The following is a 21,948-nucleotide window of genomic DNA, read 5'->3' on the forward strand; positions in this document are numbered from 1 at the left end:
AACATTGGTGCCGTCTATGGGAAGCTGATACAATGGTTTCATCACTTACCATGCGTTAAGTCACCTTAACAGAGTTCAAAGAAATTTTTTTTTTCTTCTTTTCTTATTTGAGTTATCTACTGTGGTCGCTCACTGGGCACCAACTTCAGTGCGTCAAAGCTCTCTCAATCTTCTTAAATCATCATCAGCTCCAATGCGTCAAGCTTGCATTTCTCAGTCCACATGCAATGTTTCAAAGTGAATTTAGCTACCTGCCATTGTCGTTCCATCCACACTTGGCGGAAAACAAAACAAAAAAATTACTGTGGACACCCAGAGGGTTTGTCCGCCACAACTTTGTTCTACCGTAGCGGAGCAACAGCGCAACAGCGTTGCTGTTGCACTCCGCCAACATCATTCTAGGCACCCGGCCTTCTACTTGGGTCATCCTTGGCTCGTTAACGAGACACCCATGGTCCGTCAAGCCTTGCAGCCCAGTCTTTGCACTCAGCATCACAAAGTTCTCTCTGCAATCATCATAACAAGGCCGTCAAGCCCAGCGCTAAGCATCGTGACGAGCCTTCATCAATCACAGTGATAGGAGCATTTTAAAGTGGTATTTTAATAGTTAATTCCTCACATTTTGCTTAGTTAATTCCTTAACGAATCGATTTTTAACTCAATTTCTATTTTCTTAGGTACATTGGAGTAAATGATGGTGAAATGAGCATTAGGTCCACACTTACCTATAAATGGTGGAGAAAAATGGAAATGTACTAAAATGTCAATTTTACACATTTTCCTACTCCGGCTAGGAGAAACCAAGCCAAGCAAGGAAGAAGGAGCGGCCGCCGGACCAAATGAACTTCAAATGAGCTGAAACTTTCCAGATCCATTCTACACATCCTAAGGATCATTTCTTATGAAGAGTGCCAGAGCTATAATTGAGTGGAAGGCCTTCAAACAGTCAGCCCAATTTCCTGCAGAAGCAAAACTGGAAAACTGGACCTGTAAGAGGCCCAGCAGCATTTCCAGCCCAAAGGCATGGAAATAAATTCTGAAATTTTACCAAAATTATCTACACTCATGGTAGATCATTTCATATGAAGAAGTCACGAGCCAAAACTGAATTCCTGTTGGAGAAATAATTGAAGGAATAAAAGGGCAGAAACTGACCTAAAACAGCTCAACACCACATGTTCAAGTTTCCTACCCACATGAAGAAAGCTAGATGCTTTTCTCTTTTTCCTTGGATATATTTTTCTGCTCCAATAGATCATCATCACTTCCATACTTCTGCACCTTCATGCCTTGCTTTCATTTCATCATTACTCCATCTTTTCCATATTTTACAAACCACTTTCATTATTTTTCTTCCATTTATCATTTCACTCTTCTTTTTCTTCCCTATATAAACACCTTCTCCTCTCACTCTAAAGACATTCCTTCATCCATTTCATCTTCTTTGTCTCTCCATTTCCATTCCATTTTTCTCTCCATTCTCTAGTTGCAAAATTCTGCGTTTTCAAGTAAGAAGAAGAAGAAGAAGAAGAAGGAGCCGGGAATATCATATCCTCCATCGTCCACCTTGAAGGCTTGCTTCCAAGATTCAAGATTTCAACGTTTCAAGCACTCCATCTCCATCTCCAACTCACGGTGTAATTCATTCTTTTTCCTTATTTAATTTCGTAGGAATTTGTTTCTAGTTAACAATAACATTAAGGGCAAAGTTTAAGCCCAATTTCTATGTTTGAATAAAAATTGTGATTTCTTTATATTGATTTTTATGTTGCTTATGTGAGATTGCTTAATTGATTTTGGATTATGGAAAACTTTTATATGTACGTGTTCTTTGATGGCCAACTTAGGATATATGCATGTAATTGGTGCTAGATTTAAGTAGTAAAGGCTTTGGACAAAAGTCGAAATCAATTAAGGAGGATTGCAAATAGATGGACTTTTTCATACTAGGTTGTGCACTTTGGTTGACATCCTTTCTTTGTTCTTCATGCATTGAATGTGTTCTTGATTAGCTAGTTTTCTAGACTATGATTGCATGTTCAATAGGTTTAATTTAGGTGCTTTCACTTAGATTAAATATTCAAGGAAAGTAAAATATGGGAAATCATTTGCTTTGAATGTTTCACATGGTCAACTTATTTCTCATGACATAGATAATCAACTATAGGAATTGTAATTGGATTTCATTCATATGATTGTAGTTTTGCTCTTTGTTTCTTGTGTTCCACCCTTGTATATGTGTTTTTACACTTTCTTTATTTCATTTAATTTTAATTCCAATTCTATAATCTCAAAACCCCCCCTTTTATATTAACTTGTATATATTTTTTTTCTTTATTTTATTTTTGTACATAATACTTTTTACTTTATTATTTTAATTCTTTATTTGTTTTTTTTGACAATGACAGGTGTACCCTCAATCCCCGGAATAGAACGATTCCTATTTGCTTATACTACTAACGATGTTTTCAGGGTTAAATTATGCGCTTGCTTTGAGCGTATCAATTTTTGGCGCCGTTGCCGGGGAATTGAAAAATCACTTGTTTTTGTTTATAATTATTGTATATAAACTGTTTGAAACTTAGTTAATTAATTACTTAGGTTGTTTTTTTTATATTGTTGAACACGAGTTTTAATTGTAAGTTGTAAATTGAATGGAATAGGTGAAGTCGTGTTTATTAATATTGGCCTAAACCCCTTATTGGTACCTAGTTCAGGTCCCTTAAGGTTGAGGGCGGCCTTTATTAACATTCATTGAACTGTCTAACACACTTAGGACCTTTTACATCCTAGTAAGAATATCCTATGTGAGATGGTGTCTAGGAAGGGGACAACGTTCATGACTGGTTTTTGAATCCAGAAGTGCTTATAAATGGGCCTAGCTCATGCCAAAATGGATTTTTCCTCTTGTGTTCGCCCTCCCCTACCTGGCCATTTCAGTAAGGTTGCCCAACGGATGTAGGAGGGACTTTGTGTCTAGACGACTATACTTGGGCCGCACGTCCACTTGATTTACCGCTTGGAATTAGATTTGATATCAATAATGTTTATAACAAAAGAAATACTTGTGCATACTCTTTACGTGTAAATTATTTTGTTGTTTCACACTTTATACTTGTAAAAATACTTTTTTTACGTTTTATACTCACTTGTATACTTAACTTGTGTCTTATGTACAAAATACTTGTTAATTATACTTGTAGTTTGTAATTCATAGTTACTTGTTTTTTTTTTTTTTTTTTTTTTTTTTTTTTTTTTTTTGTATTTCTTTGTTAATATTAAGTTACTAACTTTATTTAATGTAGGTACCGTCTGGCTGCAAGACGTAAAATACAAGCGCTGCTTGGGAGGCAACCCAATTCAGAATATAATCAGATTTGCTTTCTCTTCCCCTTTTACTCCTCCATTTTCTTTTTGTTTTAGTAGTTATTTTCGTAAATTCCATCCTTATATGCTTACTTATTTCATTGCATGCTTTTAATTGATTACATTGAGGATAATGCAATATTTAAGTGTGGGGGAAGGGATTTATATTTTTGTCTTTCTTTTTTAGTCCTATAAATATTTTTGAGTCCTATATTTTAAAAAAAAAATAATAATAATAAAAAAAAAATAAAAAAAATAAAAAATAAAAAATAAAAAAAAATATAAAAAAAAAAATAAATAAATAAAAAAATAAAATAAAATGCATTCATTCAGTCTTATTAAATTCAGCTTTTTACAAAAAAAAAAATAAAAAAATAAAAAAAATAAAATAAAATAATAATAATAAAAATAATACACTGTACTATGCCAAATCAGCAGCTCCGGAGGAGTTGAGACTGAGCTCAAGGGAAATGCGAGAGCCACCGCCATAACCGCTACCTCCCTCGGAAGTAGTCTTCATGTTGCCAAAGATGTCCTCACCAGGCATGGGGAACAATGGAAGGGTTTCAATCTCCTGGTGATCTCCTCCTCGTTGTTGCAGGGATGTTTGTCCTCCTGTTGTGCCAAAAGAGTTGTACTGGTATTAGTGTTGAACTGTGAGGAAGAATATGAAACAAAATTTAAATCAAGAAATCCTTCATTACCAGTAGAATCGGTGGAACCAAAATTGAGATTAATGGATCTACCATCATCAGTAGAACTAGTGGACCCAAAATTGATGTCAATGGATCCACCAGCTGGCCCAAAATTGATGTCGATGGATCCACCAGCACCAGTAGAACCAGTGGACCCAAAATTGAGATCAATGGATCCACCAGTACCAGGAGAACTAGTTCCCATGGGCACTTGAGCAGCCTGATTGCACCTCTTCATCTGCTTCTCTCGAGCCCTGACATTCTGGAACCAAAAATAAATGTTCTTGCCCTCAACATGTCCATACTGGTTCAGCTGGAGACAGATCTCGTGAATGTGCTCTGTAGTTGGGCACTTAACTCCCTTGTCGTAGTAAATATCCTTGAGGATCCTTATTTGATCTGGAGTAGGAACCCACCTGGCACGGCTTCGCCAGAAATCTGTGTTGGCACTACTCCCGGCTGCTTGGTTGTTTCCTCCATCCTCGATTTGTTGCGGGGTTTGTAGCTCCATCAGTTGCAGAGTTCGTGGTTCCATGGTGATGGGTTGAGGGGATGTGAAGATCGAAGAGTAAAGTTGTCAAGTGTTTGAAGGAGTTGTTGTTAAAGGGATTAAGGATGATGATGGTGTGTTGGAGATCTGAAAGTTCAGAGGAAAGATGGGATTGAATCAACTAGATGGGAGAGAAGATCAGAAGAGAAGGATTGAATCGAAGAAGAAATATTTTGAGTTTTGAAAGAAGAGGAAAGCTGAAGAGTTGGGAGAGAGGGGCTGGAACTCAGGAGAGATTTTTGTTCCTTTGGAGTGAACAGTTGCGCCCTCATAATGCACCTATTTATAGAGCGAGGTGAGCAGATCTCCACCGTTGGATGGACGATTCCTGTGATTCATTCTACGCGTTGGATTAAAGTCGCCCTGAAACCCGGAAAAGTTGTTGGCGCGTGGAGAGCGTGTAAGGGGACCGAGGGAATCTCGAGGCGCTGTGGCAGACAGCTGTAGCCGAAAGCAGATTTGACTGCCGTAAATCACGGAAGGGATAAGCCGTGACACAAGTGGGCCGTACTTGGGCCTGTCTCGGATCAAGGCATCACTGTAGCTGTGGGTGGAGGCCTGATGGGCCGAGTTTCAGAAACAGTTTTGGACATGATGGGCCGAGTTTCTGAAACAGTTTTGGATGAGTTGGGCCGGATTTCTGTAACAGTTTTGGATACGTTGGGCTGGGTTTCTGCAACAGTCTTGGATGTTTTGTGCCGAATTGTTGAAACAGTTGAAACAGTTGGTTTAAATAAAAGGATTGGTATGGATAATAACGTGAGCAGCCGTGCTCGAGTGGTTGAGTGTAAAGTTCATGTACAAGAGGTCTGAGGTTCGAACCTCGCCTCTCGTTTATTTTTATTATGTTCGTTTATGACATAATAAGTATAAAATTTGTACACATTATATTAAGCACAGCTTGTGCTCCAGTGGTTGGGGACAAAGGTTTCGTGCAGCAGGTTAAGGTTTCGAACCTTGCCTCCCCCGCTTTTTTTTTTTTTTTTTTTTTTTTATGTCACTCCATCAGAACCCTCCTCCGAAGGCTGAAACCAGCAAGAAGGCTGCCACTCGCCCGCATACCGCTCCTCCAAAGGAGTAAATGGAGGTACAAGTCTAGGCTGAAAGACTTTAAACATTAAGCGCTGCATGTGAGGCAACCCATTTCAACCGTAGCTGTGGAGGAGCCATCAACGCAGATTTGCTCTCTTAAACTCTATCTCCTCTATTACTATTTTCTGATTGTATCTTTGTTATTTGCGTTTTTAGTTTTTGTTTTTAGGTTTTCTTGAGTTAATCATTCCATTCACATGATAATTGTTCATTGCATGCTCTAACTTGTTTAACATTGAGGACAATGTATGATTTAAGTGTGGGGGGAAGGATTAATGCTTGTAGTTAGTTTTTGTCATAAAAAGAAAACAAAATAAAAAATCAGAAAAATCAGAAAATTAAAAAAATTAAATTAAAAAAAAAAAAAAAAAAAAATCGTTAACTTTGTTTTAGGTTTTATATTCATGTTTTGGTTTTTGTTTATCTTTGTTCTTTAGTTTGTTTGTTTTGTTTGTTTGTTGTTAGAGTCAAAATGAATTTTGGGTAAATATCTTCTTCATCGTAGGCGCATCCAATGGGATGTGATGTCTAAAGGTCTAGTTTGGATATGAGAAGTGCTGACAAAGGGTCTCTTCCCCTGTAAATCAAGTGAGCTGAGCTCCGCCAAAATCGTTCCTCTCTTCACCTGGTCATGTTCCAAAGGAGTTACCGAAAGGAGAAGAGAAATATCCCTAAGTCCAAAACGTTTTTTTTCTTGTATGTTGCATCACTTTATGTGTTGTTCTTGTTTTTGTTTTGTTTTGAGTCTTAGGATGCCTTTCAACTGTCTGGGATGATTCTATATCTCTGAAATCATGACTAAAAGAAGATCACAACATTGAGATGATTTTAACATGGTATTCTTTGGTTAATTGAGATATATGAAAAATGTATGCACTTGTAGTGGATATGGATTGCATGACCTTGGTACAGAATATGAGCATGTTAAGATGAGTTGTGATTCATAAAATCCATGTGAGATAATTGAACCATGTCCCTTTTTCTTGGAGTGAAATGAAAAATATATTCTTAATTTCTTGGCGATGTTTTGATGATCTCATTATTCTTTCATCTTGATTGACTGCTTGCCATAGATTAAGTTTAATTGACTAGAGAATGCTAGAATTCGCTCTTGTGCTTGTTGAGACGTGATATCAATACATGGCCCTGATTCTGGAAGGGATAGAGGTTCTCTAGGAATTACCACCATTGCTAAATAAACTTGTGTCCCCATTTGTGCCCGTCGTGGGACCCCCCTAGATAAACCCCTTTGAGCCTACATTAAGCCTTTTCTTTCATCACCCTAAAAATCCTTAACCCCTGAACCTTAGTATAGTGATAATCCTACCCTTTGTTCTAAAAACTTAGTGGAGCTATCTTTTGAGACATACTACATGGGTTTGGTGCTAAGGATGAAGATTGAGAAGAGGTGAAAGTTCAAGTGTGGGGATAGACTTGTCCATAAAGAAAAAGATATGTTGAAGCCGTGAAAAAATGAAAAGAAAATAGAAAAATTGTGTACGGCTAAAAAGAAAAAGAAAGAAAAAAAAAATATATATGTTTATGGACTTTCATTCCCCATACTTAGTGATTTTGGAGTTTGCTTTGAATTGAAGGCCCACTACAGAAAAATTTGACCTTTGTCCATTTCACTAGAGTTCAAAGGAAGTTTAGAAGGAAGGTTGGGCCCAACATGAAGACATTAGCCCTTTTATTTTACCTCTATGGGTGTGGCGTTTTGAGTTGGTGGATTTCTAGAAGTCTCTCTACATCTGCATGAGCTCTGCTAGGTTTTTAGGATACTTTGACATTCCATACCTTTCATTTCTGAAAACTTTGAGCCTTAGCCCCATTACAACCCTTTGAGAAGACCTTCTTGATCCTTAAGATGGGACAGCCTTTGATGTGGAGATGAGTTACAAGAGTTGAACCTATGGCTTGGGTCCATTCGTGCAAGTAGTTGATATCCTTCATGAGATCTTTTGAAAAAAAAATTATATTCACAAAGTGCTTTTCGTTTCTTATATATGTGAGCTATTTGACTGCCTTAAAATATGTTCTCTCACATATAAATGAGTGATTATAAGCTTTTAAGCATTGCCTTGATCTGAGAGAAGAAAGAGTGGATATACCTTGTGAGGATATGAATCATACTTGTCTGAAGCATGCTAAGCTAAACCCCATCACCATTGTTACAACCAAGTCCTACTTGTGTATGTGTGGATCATATGTTTTAATTAACTCTCGAATGCTTAACATTGATTCTTGGTTGAGTGCTAATCTTGGTGTTGTGAAAGTAAGAGATTTCTGAGACAATATGTTAAAGGGCAATAGAGGTCTTTGTGATGTCAAGATCTTGGTCTTTGTCTTTGAATTTACTCTTTTATGTGTGACATTTTTTTCTTTGTGTTTTGCTTTGTGTTTTACGTTTTTGGTTTCTTTGAGTCTTTGTGTTTTTGTTTCCATACTTAGTCATTTTTTTTCGTTGGTTTCTTTGTTTTGTGTCATAGTCTTTTTGGTTTGTTAGTTTTTGATTTTGCTAAGGGACTAGCAAAAGCTAAGTGTGGGGGAATTTGATAGGAGCATTTTAAAGTGGTATTTTAATAGTTAATTCCTCACATTTTGCTTAGTTAATTCCTTAACGAATCGATTTTTAACTCAATTTCTATTTTCTTAGGTACATTGGAGTAAATGATGGTGAAATGAGCATTAGGTCCACACTTACCTATAAATGGTGGAGAAAAATGGAAATGTACTAAAATGTCAATTTTACACATTTTCCTACTCCGGCTAGGAGAAACCAAGCCAAGCAAGGAAGAAGGAGCGGCCGCCGGACCAAATGAACTTCAAATGAGCTGAAACTTTCCAGATCCATTCTACACATCCTAAGGATCATTTCTTATGAAGAGTGCCAGAGCTATAATTGAGTGGAAGGCCTTCAAACAGTCAGCCCAATTTCCTGCAGAAGCAAAACTGGAAAACTGGACCTGTAAGAGGTCCAGCAGCATTTCCAGCGCAAAGGCATGGAAATAAATTCTGAAATTTTACCAAAATTATCTACACTCATGGTAGATCATTTCATATGAAGAAGTCACGAGCCAAAACTGAATTCCTGTTGGAGAAATAATTGAAGGAATAAAAGGGCAGAAACTGACCTAAAACAGCTCAACACCACATGTTCAAGTTTCCTACCCACATGAAGAAAGCTAGATGCTTTTCTCTTTTTCCTTGGATATATTTTTCTGCTCCAATAGATCATCATCACTTCCATACTTCTGCACCTTCATGCCTTGCTTTCATTTCATCATTACTCCATCTTTTCCATATTTTACAAACCACTTTCATTATTTTTCTTCCATTTATCATTTCACTCTTCTTTTTCTTCCCTATATAAACACCTTCTCCTCTCACTCTAAAGACATTCCTTCATCCATTTCATCTTCTTTGTCTCTCCATTTCCATTCCATTTTTCTCTCCATTCTCTAGTTGCAAAATTCTGCGTTTTCAAGTAAGAAGAAGAAGAAGAAGAAGAAGGAGCCGGGAATATCATATCCTCCATCGTCCACCTTGAAGGCTTGCTTCCAAGATTCAAGATTTCAACGTTTCAAGCACTCCATCTCCATCTCCAACTCACGGTGTAATTCATTCTTTTTCCTTATTTAATTTCGTAGGAATTTGTTTCTAGTTAACAATAACATTAAGGGCAAAGTTTAAGCCCAATTTCTATGTTTGAATAAAAATTGTGATTTCTTTATATTGATTTTTATGTTGCTTATGTGAGATTGCTTAATTGATTTTGGATTATGGAAAACTTTTATATGTACGTGTTCTTTGATGGCCAACTTAGGATATATGCATGTAATTGGTGCTAGATTTAAGTAGTAAAGGCTTTGGACAAAAGTCGAAATCAATTAAGGAGGATTGCAAATAGATGGACTTTTTCATACTAGGTTGTGCACTTTGGTTGACATCCTTTCTTTGTTCTTCATGCATTGAATGTGTTCTTGATTAGCTAGTTTTCTAGACTATGATTGCATGTTCAATAGGTTTAATTTAGGTGCTTTCACTTAGATTAAATATTCAAGGAAAGTAAAATATGGGAAATCATTTGCTTTGAATGTTTCACATGGTCAACTTATTTCTCATGACATTGATAATCAACTATAGGAATTGTAATTGGATTTCATTCATATGATTGTAGTTTTGATCTTTGTTTCTTGTGTTCCACCCTTGTATATGTGTTTTTACACTTTCTTTATTTCATTTAATTTTAATTCCAATTCTATAATCTCAAAACCCCCCTTTTTATATTAACTTGTATATATTTTTTTTCTTTATTTTATTTTTGTACATAATACTTTTTACTTTATTATTTTAATTCTTTATTTGTTTTTTTTGACAATGACAGGTGTACCCTCAATCCCCGGAATAGAACGATCCCTATTTGCTTATACTACTAACGATGTTTTCAGGGTTAAATTATGCGCTTGCTTTGAGCGTATCACACAGCTCCTTATTTGGACACCCAATATTCAATGACATCCTCGTCAATCACAGCTCCTCCTTGTCGCGTTAAAGACATCCATCAAGTGCTATCCGCTAACCGCCATCTGCAAAAGCCTTGTGGCGGTAACGAACACAAACTTCTTCGTCAAAGAGCCCCAGGTAAAATCCTTCTTCTTGGCTCGTTACTCCGCCAAGCTCCCAGTCTTCCCTAATTGGCTCGCCAAGCAAGGCTCCGTCATCGATATACGTCTGAGGTACCATCTCTCTAGCTCTCAGATACTCACTCGCCGCGGACGTCCTGTTAACACCACCATCAAGCTCCATGGAGTTCAAGGATCAATTCGCCAAGCAAGATGCAATCACAACAGCGTCCGCTAGGCAAAGCTCCGTCAAGCTTCAACTCCGCCACAAGATTCGCCACCGCCAACTGAACTTGACGGGTTCATCTCCGTCAACTAAACATGACGGGGTCGCCGAACTTGTCGTAGTTGCTTCTGCCAACTAAACTTGACGGGATCGCCGAACTTGTCGGAGTTACATCCGCCAACTGAACTTAATGGAGTCGCTGAACTTGTTGGGATCGCATCCACCAACTGAACCTGACGGGTTCATCACCGTCAACTTCCGTCAACTATACTTTATAGAGTCACCGAACTTGTTGGGATCGCATCCGCCAACTGAACTTGACGGGGTCTTCGCCGTCATCCTCTCATCATCACCAAGCCTTCGGTCATCTGTCTCCCTTTGCTGAACGCCGGCCACCACCATCGCACACCAAGCCCAGATTATCATCTACTCTGGGCACCCATGTTCAATCCTTCTGCTCTTGGCACCCCTCAAAATTACTCTCTGCACCTAGCAGTTCTTAATTCTCTCTCTACGCGCTCGAACGCCCATCTTCGATTATGGACTATATATATTTCACCCTCGGCCATGTTTCGATCAGAGTCAGCACTACCCTCGCTGCCACACATTGTTCGCTCAACCTCTGATTTACGAAAAGCTAAGTCATTTTCTCTATGCAGTTTGTTTCTTTCGAAGTCGCTGACATTCAAATATATATATATATATATATACAGATTTTATCCAGAGCGGAGCTCCGCTTTGAAATTAATGTGTGAAGTTCGAGTTTTGGGTCACTTTTCGGTCGCATATCCACATCTCGACCGTTCAGTTTTTAGGTACTAGTGTACAGATCATCTCTGCAAATTTTCAGCCAAATTGATGATCGTTAAGGTATCTAACTCGATTAAACCAATGGACGGACTGAATCTGTCAACCTGAACCGTACTAGCTTTAAGGCAGTTATCAATGCCTTAACGATCATCATTTTGGCTGAAAATTTGCATAGATGATCTATACACTAGTACCTAAAAACTGAACGGTCGAGATGTGGATATGCGACCGAAAAGTGACCCAAAACTCGAACTTCACATGTTAATTTCAAAGTGCAACTCCGCTCTGGATAAAATCTGTATATTAGATCCTATCCAAAGCGGAGCTCCGCTTTGAAAATTAACGTGTGAAGTTCGAGTTTTGGGTCACTTTTCGGTCGCATATCCACATCTCGACCGTTCAGTTTTTAGGTACTAGTGTATAGATCGTCTATGCAAATTTTCAGCCAAAATGATGATCATTAAGGCATTGATAATTGCCTTAAAGCTAGTACGGTTCAGGTTGACAGATTCAGTCCATCCATTGGTTTAAGCGAGTTAGATACCTTAACGATCATCAATTTGGCTGAAAATTTGCAAAGATGATCTATACACTAGTACCTAAAAACTGAACGGTCGAGATGTGGATATGCGACCGAAAAGTGACCCAAAACTCGAACTTCACATGTTAATTTCAAAGTGCAGCTCTACTCTGGATAAAATCTGTATATTAGATCCTATCCAAAGCGGAGCTCCGCTTTGAAAATTAACGTGTGAAGTTCGAGTTTTGGGTCACTTTTCGGTCGCATATCCACATCTCGACCGTTCAGTTTTTAGGTACTAGTGTATAGATCGTCTCTGCAAATTTTCAGCCAAAATGATGATCATTAAGGCATTGATAATTGCCTTAAAGCTAGTACGGTTCAGGTTGACAGATTCAGTCCATCCATTGGTTTAAGCGAGTTAGATACCTTAACTTTTCGTGCACGTTACAACTAGCAATATATGACTTTTGAGAGCATAATAAACTAGTGTCATAAGATTAACATGTGTTTACCTTATTTGGCTTTCATTATTATCAAACTGGCATTTACTTAGACATGACTCTGTGATGTTACATGGACCAAATGTCAAACTTATTTCACTAAGTTTCTACTGCCTAAGCTTGTTTCATTGCTACTCAACCAACCATGGTTTTCCAATACAAGTATTGAAAATACAATTGCTGTTGAAGGATGTCGACATAATGTGTGCCTTTACAAACTAGGGTTTAGAGTTGTAATAGGAGAAGGTTCTAGGTATTCAATGTATTCGGATTCTATTACCTTTTGTGTACTTTGTAACTCCCTATATAAGGGCTCCTATTATCAATAATAAACAGACAATCACAATTCTCTACAACACGTTATCAGCACGAGTTCTAACCCTAGCTCAAAAGAAAAAAAAAACCTAAAAACTCTCTCTCACAAAAATCTGCCGCAGCCCTTCTTACCCACAAAAAACCCTAGCTCGGCCTACCTCCTGCCGCACGCCTCCTGCAGCCCTCTGCTGCCCCATCCTCCTGCAGCTCGCCCTGCACACCTACGCACCCGACTGCACACCCCCGCGCTGCAGCCTACCATCCTGCAGCCTTACCCAGCGAGCATCCACACAGCAGGTCACAGCCTTGCAGCCGCGCAGCCCATCAGCCTCGCAGCCGTAGCCAGCTTGCCTAGCCACACCGCTAGCTGCAGCCCCCGCAGCGAAAGAAAAAAAAAACTCAGAAAACAGAGGGAAGAAGAAGAAGACGCATAGAAGGAGGAGGAAGAAGGAGTGGGCCCAGAAGAAGAAAAGAAAGAAAAGAAGAAAAAAAGAAAAAAAAAAGGGGGAAGCGGGCCTGGGCCTCGAAAAGAGAAGAAAAAAAAAAGGGGAAGGGAGAAGGGCAGCCCACCAACTGCCAATTTCAAACCAGATTCCGGCAATCCTAATTTAGCTTTAACACGCGCATCAACACGCGCGTGTATAAAGTATCGTGAAGCAAAGCTTTAAATTACCAAGTAAGTGTTAACGTTAGTGATCCGAGGGATCTCTAGTTAGCTTTAGAGAGAGAGAGAGAGTGACACAAGATGTATAGTGGTTCGCCTCCGCATGAGCGGGAGACTACGTCCACTTGAAAGCTATACTAGTGTGTCGAGCCTTGCGGCCTAACAAGATTACAAAGTATGTAAGGGAATTGGTTGTGGAATGTCTATCTAAGTGGGAGGAGAGTTCTTTTTATAAGTCAAGGAAGCCATCTCCTTTACTTGTTCTTCGATGTGGGAGAAGCAACCATACAATTCTAGCTAGTCCAAGAAGCATGTAGAAAGCCATGTTGTGGAGGCATCTTGGCAAGGGCGGAAAGGTGGCTTCCCGGCATCGGATTTGCAACTTCCGGATACCGCCGCGTAGCCTGAACATAGGGCTACACGATGCATGTCTCGGTTGGGCCTTGCCATGTCTCGTGGATGTCCCAAAGTGGGTGTTACTTATGCTTGGTGATGTAGAGAACTAGCTTGCTAGTGTAGGTATAAACAGTAAGTTTTTACGATTAAAGTTCCTGCTTTCTTGTCTTTTAAATTCCTTTATTTTGCTGCAGGATTTGTATAATATGAACATGATTTTGAAAGCGGAATTGTGGGGATTCACGCTTAACGAACTAAGAGCGTTCGTAAGCATCTAAGAGTGTTCATAATAAACGAACTAAGAGCGTTCGTATGAACTAAGAGTGTTCATAATGCTCGGACTAAGAGCGTCCGTAAGCATCAAATTGTGACCATATTAAAACATTATTGTTTGGTCTAATCTAATTATTCTTGGAAATTGATTTCTTGGTAGCATAGCTCGGAAATCTTATTATTATTTGTTTTCGTGGAAGTTTAGCTCCGAAACTAATTTGTTCTTGTTTCACCCTTTTTCAGGATGTCAAACTCGAACATACTCGATTTTGTTCCATTGGATTATGTAGGCAACAGATACCTATTGTGGGCTCAGGACGTTGAGCTCCATCTTATTTCCCATGATCTATTGCACACAGTCCAAGAGCTTTGTTCTGAAGGAACTGCTCCAGACCCTCAAATTGAGATTGACAATTCCAGGGCGCTTGCCCTAATGATGCGTCATATGGATAGAGACCTCCAGTTTGAGTTCATGAATGAGGATAGCGCCATAAAGCTTTGGCAAGCGCTTCGTGAACGTTATGGCAATGTTCGTGACTCCATCCTTCAGAATTTAGAAGCAGAATGGAATGATCTTCGCTTCTTTGACTTTGATACAGTCATACAATTTTATTCGGAAGCTTTCCGCATCACAGGAATGATGCGCTTCTGTGGCAAGACGATCACAGAAGAACAATTGATTGAGAAAACCCTCAATACCTTCCCTGTCTATGCTATGAGGTCCTGTGATTTATTTCGGACTCATATAAATGCAAGACGGATCACAAGCTTTCAAAAGCTTATTGAAGCTATGGAAATTGCTGAAAGGCAAGACAACGAGCTTGTGAGAAGAGAAATTGATAGGCTTCGAGATAGCTATCCAGAGCATCGTTCCATGGCTAGAGAAAGTCGCCATAGACGTCATGATCCATATGATCGAAATGCTCATGAAGGTAGTCGCCAAAGGCGACAATCACGCCACCGTAGGAGCTATGATTTTGAGGGACTAAGGCTTCGAAACCATAGAGCCAACGTTGGCCATGGTCATAATCTTCCAACGCCTCAGGTCCTAGGACCATACACATTGAGCCAATTCGCCTCAATCAAGGGAGAATCCTCTTCATGGTATCTATTTCTGATATGGAACGTCTGATCAATGGGCCTGAATTTGCAATGTACCTAAGAAGGTAACTGCCTCATAGTGATCAAGACATCGAGTTCAAGAAGACTTTAAATCTAGCGATGAAGACAAAATGCCGCAGATTTTTTTAGAGTAGTCTTTTATTTCCAAGAATTATGTAATAGCAATTATGCCTTAAATCAATTAATGACATTTTGTTTTACCTCTTTCTCACTTGGCTCACCTAATTAAGTATGATGTCTAGGAAAGTAATTGAGATTAGTGGTACTTAAGAGAGCCTCGCTCCACCGACATCTCTTCCTACTTTCCTGGTCATATTTGATTGGAGTCACCGAACGGATTGAGTGACTACAATCTGTCTAAGTTTGACTTTTATTTTTGGATTAGACTTTGGTTAAGAAACTTTGATGTAATCATTGGCTATTAATAAAGTGTCGATTTTTTAATGTCTTGGACATACCTTAATTCGAACTTTATTTGAAAGATAAAAGAGCCAATGGTTTTCATGTGGAAACACAGTGTGAGAATGGACAAGAGTTCCTTTGCATCACCTCTAATGACTACGGACATAAACGAGTATTAGAGAAACTTATGTGTCGCTCTAGTAGGTTGTATGCAACCACTATTCGAGTCATTGAATCCAACCATGTCATGAGAGATGATTTATGGGATTCTGACACATATAGGCTTTGGCATGACCGTTTGGGACACCCAGGTTGTGACATGATGATCCGTGTATTAAAGACTTCACACGGACATCCATTTTCAGAACGAAAAGAAGTAAGAACCAAGAATTGGTAAAAGGAGCTGCACATGCGCCTCATGATTGTGGAAGACTGGCCACACATGACCAGCACCGCCTACCCCCTGCGGCCAATACATGGCATTGACGCCATGTATGGAGACTTGACTCATCTCTCTACTTCTCGCAGTAAATTGTGACATTCTGGCTCAACCAAAACCTTCATTGGTTGATTATACGGCCAATTTTTCGTTCTGTAAAGCCTGTTTTTTAAGGATCACGACCATCCATTGCAAAGGACACTAAAGGAATAATTTCATTCTTACAAAGAATCCAAGGGGATTCTGTGGATCGACTCAACCAACTTGCGGACTGCTTAGATGTTTTATGTTGTTGGTTGATATGTGGACACGCTGGTCACGTGTCGCACTATCGTCCACTCGTAATGCTGCTTAAGATGCACTCCTAGCCCAAATCATATGACTACGGGTTCACTACCCGGATCATCTCGTTCAGTCAATTCGACTTGACAATGCTAGAGAGTTTACATCGAAATTTTTTGATGACTATTGCATATAATTGGGTATTGATATCAAGTATCATATTCCCATGTACACACCCAATTAGTCTCGCGGAAAAGCCACCATTAAACGACTACGATGGTAGCCCGGACATTGGTAATGCGCACCAATATTTCCGTTTGGGTTATGCAATATCGCATGCAACTATGCTAATTCGTCTATGACTCATAGCAGCCACTCAACTTTTATTTGCGTTACAGCTAGTGACTGGGTTCGAGTCAAATATCTCGTACTTATGCATATTTGAGTGTGCGGTTCATGTGCCAATTGTGCCGCCACAGCGCATCAACATGAGTCATTGCAATGAATGCATATATATATATTTGTGTTGGACATGAGTCTCCAACTATAAGTACGCTATGTAGAACCATTGACAGGCGATCTCTTTTTTCGCTGGATTTGCGGATTGTCACTTTGATGAGATAGTCTTCCCGTAGTTAGGGGGAGATTAGAACGTCAACATTCAACAGAAACGATAGGAATTGTCGTGGTCTGTCCCCACTATGTCTCATCTTGATCCCCTAAAAGTGACGAGATCACATATACCTGCTGCAAACATGCCTGCAAGGATTGATGTCCCCATAGGAGGACATGGTGCCACCCAGATGAGATGGGTACGGCACCACTACCATGGATGGTGGTATGGTGACGCCACAAAGTGGCATAATGGCGTCATAGGCCATGGGTTCCGCTAGAGAGCGTAGGAGACCCATAGGTTCGATGGATTCTCGCCCTAGGAAGAGAGCGAGTTTGGCATAACTTGATCCATTGATCATTGATACTCAAAATCCGTCTCATGAGAATATCATGGATTGTGGTTATGTCCAAGAGACATCGTTGGGGGACGCCTCAATGTTAGAACCATTTCCTGAGAATATAGAGATCTCTACAAACTACACTAGTGTACATGAGGACGTGGAATTATTGAGACCAATGACATCGAACCTTACTCTGTTGAAGAATGCCAACGTAGAGAAAATTGGCCTAAATGGAAAGATGCGATCCAGTTGAATTGGATTCACTAACGAAGAGGAAGGATTTAAGGCCTGAGATGCCAACACCTCCTAACATAAAACTTATTGACATTAATATGTCTTCGTTAGATAGCGTGATGAGAAAAAGAGATGATAACCTCGCCTTATGGCGCAAGGCTTCTCACAAAACGCCCTGGAATTAGAGGTGGCAAATGGGCCACTAAGCACGAGCACTGCACGGGCCCGGCACGCTTAAAAGCGGCCCGGCACGGCCCAAGCCCGTTAGTGGCCCGGCACGACCCGAGCACGTTAGAATAACGGGTCGGGCTAGGCCTAAGAATATTGGCCCATTGGCCCGGCCCGGCACGGCCCGAGCACGACATATTGTGGGCCGGCCCGTTACAAACACAAAATTTCATTTTGTTTTTAAAAATATTAAAAAACTACAATGTTGAGATTTGAATATGAGACCTTTTATTTAAAATATCATGACAATTCCACCAATGCTTTCTTTTATATTGTCAAAATAATGAAACAAAACATTATATCCTTGTTTTGACATAAGTATTTTTTCTAAATATTAAATATATGTTTATTAATAAAGACTAATCTCATAATAATACAACTATAGAATGAAGAAAATAATAATAAATACTAAATCTTCATTATATTAATAAAGATTAATCTCACAATAATATACTAAAAACAATATATTTTGAGTTTTTTTTTCTTTCTTTCTTATAGTGGAATATAAAAAATTATTTGAAATCTAATCTTAAAAAACTAAGATTAAGAAAAACGTTGTAGAACTTAATTTATTTTAATTTTCTAAATAGTTAAATAAAATTAATTTTTATTTGTTCAAATTAAGATTTTTAAATCGTGCTTTATAGTGGGTAGGCACGAGCACGGCCCGTTATTGACCCGGCACGATATGGGCTCGGGCCATGGGCCGGGCCGGGCTTAATGTTTAAGTAAATGGGCCGGCACGAGCCCGGCACGATAATAAATGGGCTGGCCCAAGCACGGCACGAAGCACGACTAGGCCCGCTTAAAATGGGCCGGGCCGGCCCGTTTGCCACCTCTACCTGGAATCGACTACGAGAAAACATATTCTCTCGTAATGGATGTCATTGCACTCCACTACCTTGTCAGTTTGATAGTTTCCAAATAACTGAACATGCAGCTTACGAATGTGGTCACTACGTATCTCTATGGGGATCTAGATACGGAATATAATGAAGTTTCTTGTGGACTTCATTTACCCAAATCAAGTGGCTCTTGACCACGGAGCGCGTTTGCAATGAGGGTGAAACGCTCACTAAAGTGACTATTTGATTGGGAAGGGATATGATGAACTATGCCCCTGCGTTTTCATGACAAGTTCTGGATTTGCAATTGTCACGGTTTATGTTGATAAACATAATTGGAACCCTTGAGAGCTAAGGGAAACCGCTGAACACCTAAAATCCGAGTTTGAGATGAAGGACCTTGGGAGAACACGGTTTTGTCTAGATTTAGAACTTGTAACCGTGTCAATAAATGCTTTGCATTTTGATAAAGTCAAAGATGCACTCCCATGGTCGTCCGTAGTCTTGGCCCTAAGAGGGATCCGTTTCGTCCCAGGGATGATGACAAAAACGTGTTAATAGCAAAAGTGCTTACCTGAGTACAATAGGCGCATTATTGTACTTATCACAATACAAGACCAGACACCTCAATTGTTACGAACTTGTTGGCTAGATATAGCCCCGCGCCAACGCAACGTCATTGGACTGGTATAAAGACAATCTTTCGTTACTTAAAATGTACGATAGATATGGGCTTGTTCTATCCCTGCAGAGAGAAAAGAATGACGGAAGAATGAGAACGGATCTCATTAGCCCAAGAGGCGCCGTCCAAGACGTCATGACCTACAAAGTTGCCACCGCCAAGGGTGGCCGGCGTCATCCTCCTCCCTTACACCAAAACGATGGTGATGTTTGCTGATGTAGGGTATCTCTCTGACCCTCACAAAGGTCGCTCCCAAACGGGTTATGTCTTTACCATGGGAAGCACTGCAATATCTTGGAGGTCTACAAAGCAGACCCTAGTTGGTACTTCCTCAAATCATGCAGAGATCATTGCTCTACATGAAGCTGTGCGAGAATGCATATGGCTAAGGTCTATAGTTAGACACATTCGAGGAACTTGTGGTTTGAAGTCTACCACAGAAGAACCTACATACATTTATGAAGATAATGCAGCTTCTATTGAACAAATGAAATTAGATTTCATCAAGGGCGACAATACCAAGCATATATCGCCTAAGTTCTTTTACAATCAGCAACAACAGGCACTTCTAAATATTGAAGTGAACCAAATCCGATCTGAGGATAATGTAGCGGACTTATTTACTAAGTCGTTACCTAAATCCACCTTCGAGAAACATGTGAAGAGCATCAGATTAAGAAAGTTATCCCAACTCCCATGATTGTAGCAATCAGGGGGAGATATTGACATCAGGGGGAGGTATGATGTCTACATGTTCGATCTCGAAGAGTGAAGGACGTGTTGTGCTCTTTTTGTCCTTCGACCAGGGTTATTTTTGTCCCACAGGGTTTTTGTTACCTGGCAGGTTTTTAGTGAGGCAACGATCAAAGCGTCATCACCAAGTTTGAGCGGCACAAGGGGGAGTGTTGAAGGATGTCGACATAATGTGTGCCTCTACAAACTAGGGTTTAGAGTTGTAATAGGAGAAGGTTCTAGGTATTCAATGTATTCGGATTCTATTACCTTTTGTGTACTTTGTAACTCCCTATATAAGGGCTCCTATTATCAATAATAAACAGACAATTACAATTCTCTACAACAATTGCATCGATTATCATGTCAAGCATATCTGATACCCTGCACCATATTAATCATCTCTTAGATGGTTTACTTAAATTATTTTGGTGGTTAACCACAGGCATATGCTTATCATTAATCAAGTCTATCACACATAAACTAGCTTGTCAGCATGGGTTTCATTTATTTACGTGTTCAAAGCATTGAAATTAAGCTTGTGCACATGTACGACCTTTTTGGTTTATAAAGCTCGCAATTAAACAATCACACATTGAACGAGTATTTGCCATGTACCCATGCTCTTATATAAGCTCAAAATGCCATGATTTCACAGTAAATCAATTTTCATTTTTTTGCTTCACCTAATTCAAATATGATGCAAACTTGCATCTGCACATGCGCATGAAATTATAGACTTTACATGTCAATTGATGCCATGCATATATACGAAGCAACAATATCACTATGGTCACCACCGTGACATTCTCAAACATGTGTACATTAAATATCTATGACACATATTTAATCAATTTAATTATATGGAAAGAGTACTAATCACTTACTTTATCTTATGTTAAGGGGGCATAATCACCGATCACCTCCCCAATTAACGAAATCATCATCATTCTACTAGGGTGCTTCTCCGATGCAATGGAGCGTCATGCTTGGACAACTCCAACATGATTTGAGTACTTATATTGATTTCAATTCAAACCTACTCCAATCGGCATAAGATAAGTAACTATGCCTCACTAAATGCTCTTTCAATTAGAGCTATTGACATGCCAATCATGCCATGATTTATATCTCAATGATCCTTAGCATGTTTACAACAAATGCAAAAAATGTTATTAGCAACTTTACTACAAATACATGCTATACACATGCCATGCTTGAATCAATTTAATGTGACACTCACTTAAAAAAAAAAAAAAAAACTATGCCATGCTTGAAACATTGTGAGACTAGCTAATAACTTAATTAAACTTGTCCGGATTACGATTTGCTTGGGTTACGACTCGCTTGGGTATCAAGCATGGCCACGACTTGCTTGGGTCAAGCCCCGCATACTCGCATAGCGCCTACCCGCTCAACTACACCCAACTTGCTCGAACACAACCCAACTTGATCGAACATATCCAACATGTTTTAGTTAAGCCCCAAGTTCACAATGCTTCATACTATTCACTGGGAGCTACTCCCAAAATTTTCTATGGACACCCATTACACTTGCCACTATCTATTATGCATGTTACATGGCCATAAGATCCAAATAATATTACTTTGTCAAAATCTCCCTACGGGAAAAAGACCTAAACGCATCTAGACTCCACAAGTCTATGGTCCACGACCAGTAGCCAAGCGGTGAGGCAACGTCTCATAATGACAATGACCACTACGCGGCATTGCAGTCAAGCTTTTCTCCTTCGGGAAAGAGTAAAGGGACCGGTTAACGTTGCCCATGGCAGCCATTGATCCGACAATTAACCCCCGACGCTTGAGTATGAAAGATTAGGTTCGCTACCTAACGCTCACTGCTTATACGCAGCTCCCCTCATCAAACAATTTTCCGACCATACAGAGGTCTATAGCCAGGAGTGGGGGACTCCCTGGAGGGCCTAGCAGGGGCCCACCCGAAAGGGCAAAAGCGTTTGCTCCAACAAAAT

At 39.5% G+C, this 21,948-nt stretch overlaps 1 protein-coding gene and 1 long non-coding RNA gene across 2 annotated transcripts; one reads left to right on the forward strand and one right to left on the reverse strand.

Moving 5' to 3' along the window:
• The first annotated feature begins 580 nt into the window (after positions 1 to 580).
• LOC133746491 (uncharacterized) lies at positions 581 to 10,220 on the forward strand. Its single transcript, XR_009864189.1, has 3 exons — positions 581 to 1,637; positions 2,409 to 9,319; positions 10,091 to 10,220. It is a non-coding gene; the product is annotated as an uncharacterized LOC133746491 (long non-coding RNA).
• On the reverse strand, positions 3,788 to 4,596 carry LOC133746489 (protein WUSCHEL-like). The gene is made up of 2 exons (XM_062174666.1): positions 4,071 to 4,596; positions 3,788 to 3,981 (listed from the first exon to the last, which is right to left on the reverse strand). The coding sequence occupies exons 1-2, from the start codon at positions 4,594 to 4,596 to the stop codon at positions 3,788 to 3,790; spliced, it is 720 nt and encodes a 239-aa protein (XP_062030650.1).
• Positions 10,221 to 21,948: the final 11,728 nt, after the last annotated feature.

The sequence above is a fragment of the Rosa rugosa genome, chromosome 4 (assembly GCF_958449725.1).
Source record: "Rosa rugosa chromosome 4, drRosRugo1.1, whole genome shotgun sequence".
NCBI lineage: Eukaryota > Viridiplantae > Streptophyta > Magnoliopsida > Rosales > Rosaceae > Rosa > Rosa rugosa.

Bases quoted from the DNA above. Each gene is read 5' to 3' on its own strand.
- LOC133746489 (XM_062174666.1), bottom strand. From the start codon at position 4,596: ATGGAACCACGAACTCTGCAACTGATGGAGCTACAAACCCCGCAACAA. The intron at 3,982-4,070 runs GTAATGAAGGAT...TTGGCACAACAG, and splicing joins TGGTTCCACCGATTCTACTG to GAGGACAAACATCCCTGCAA.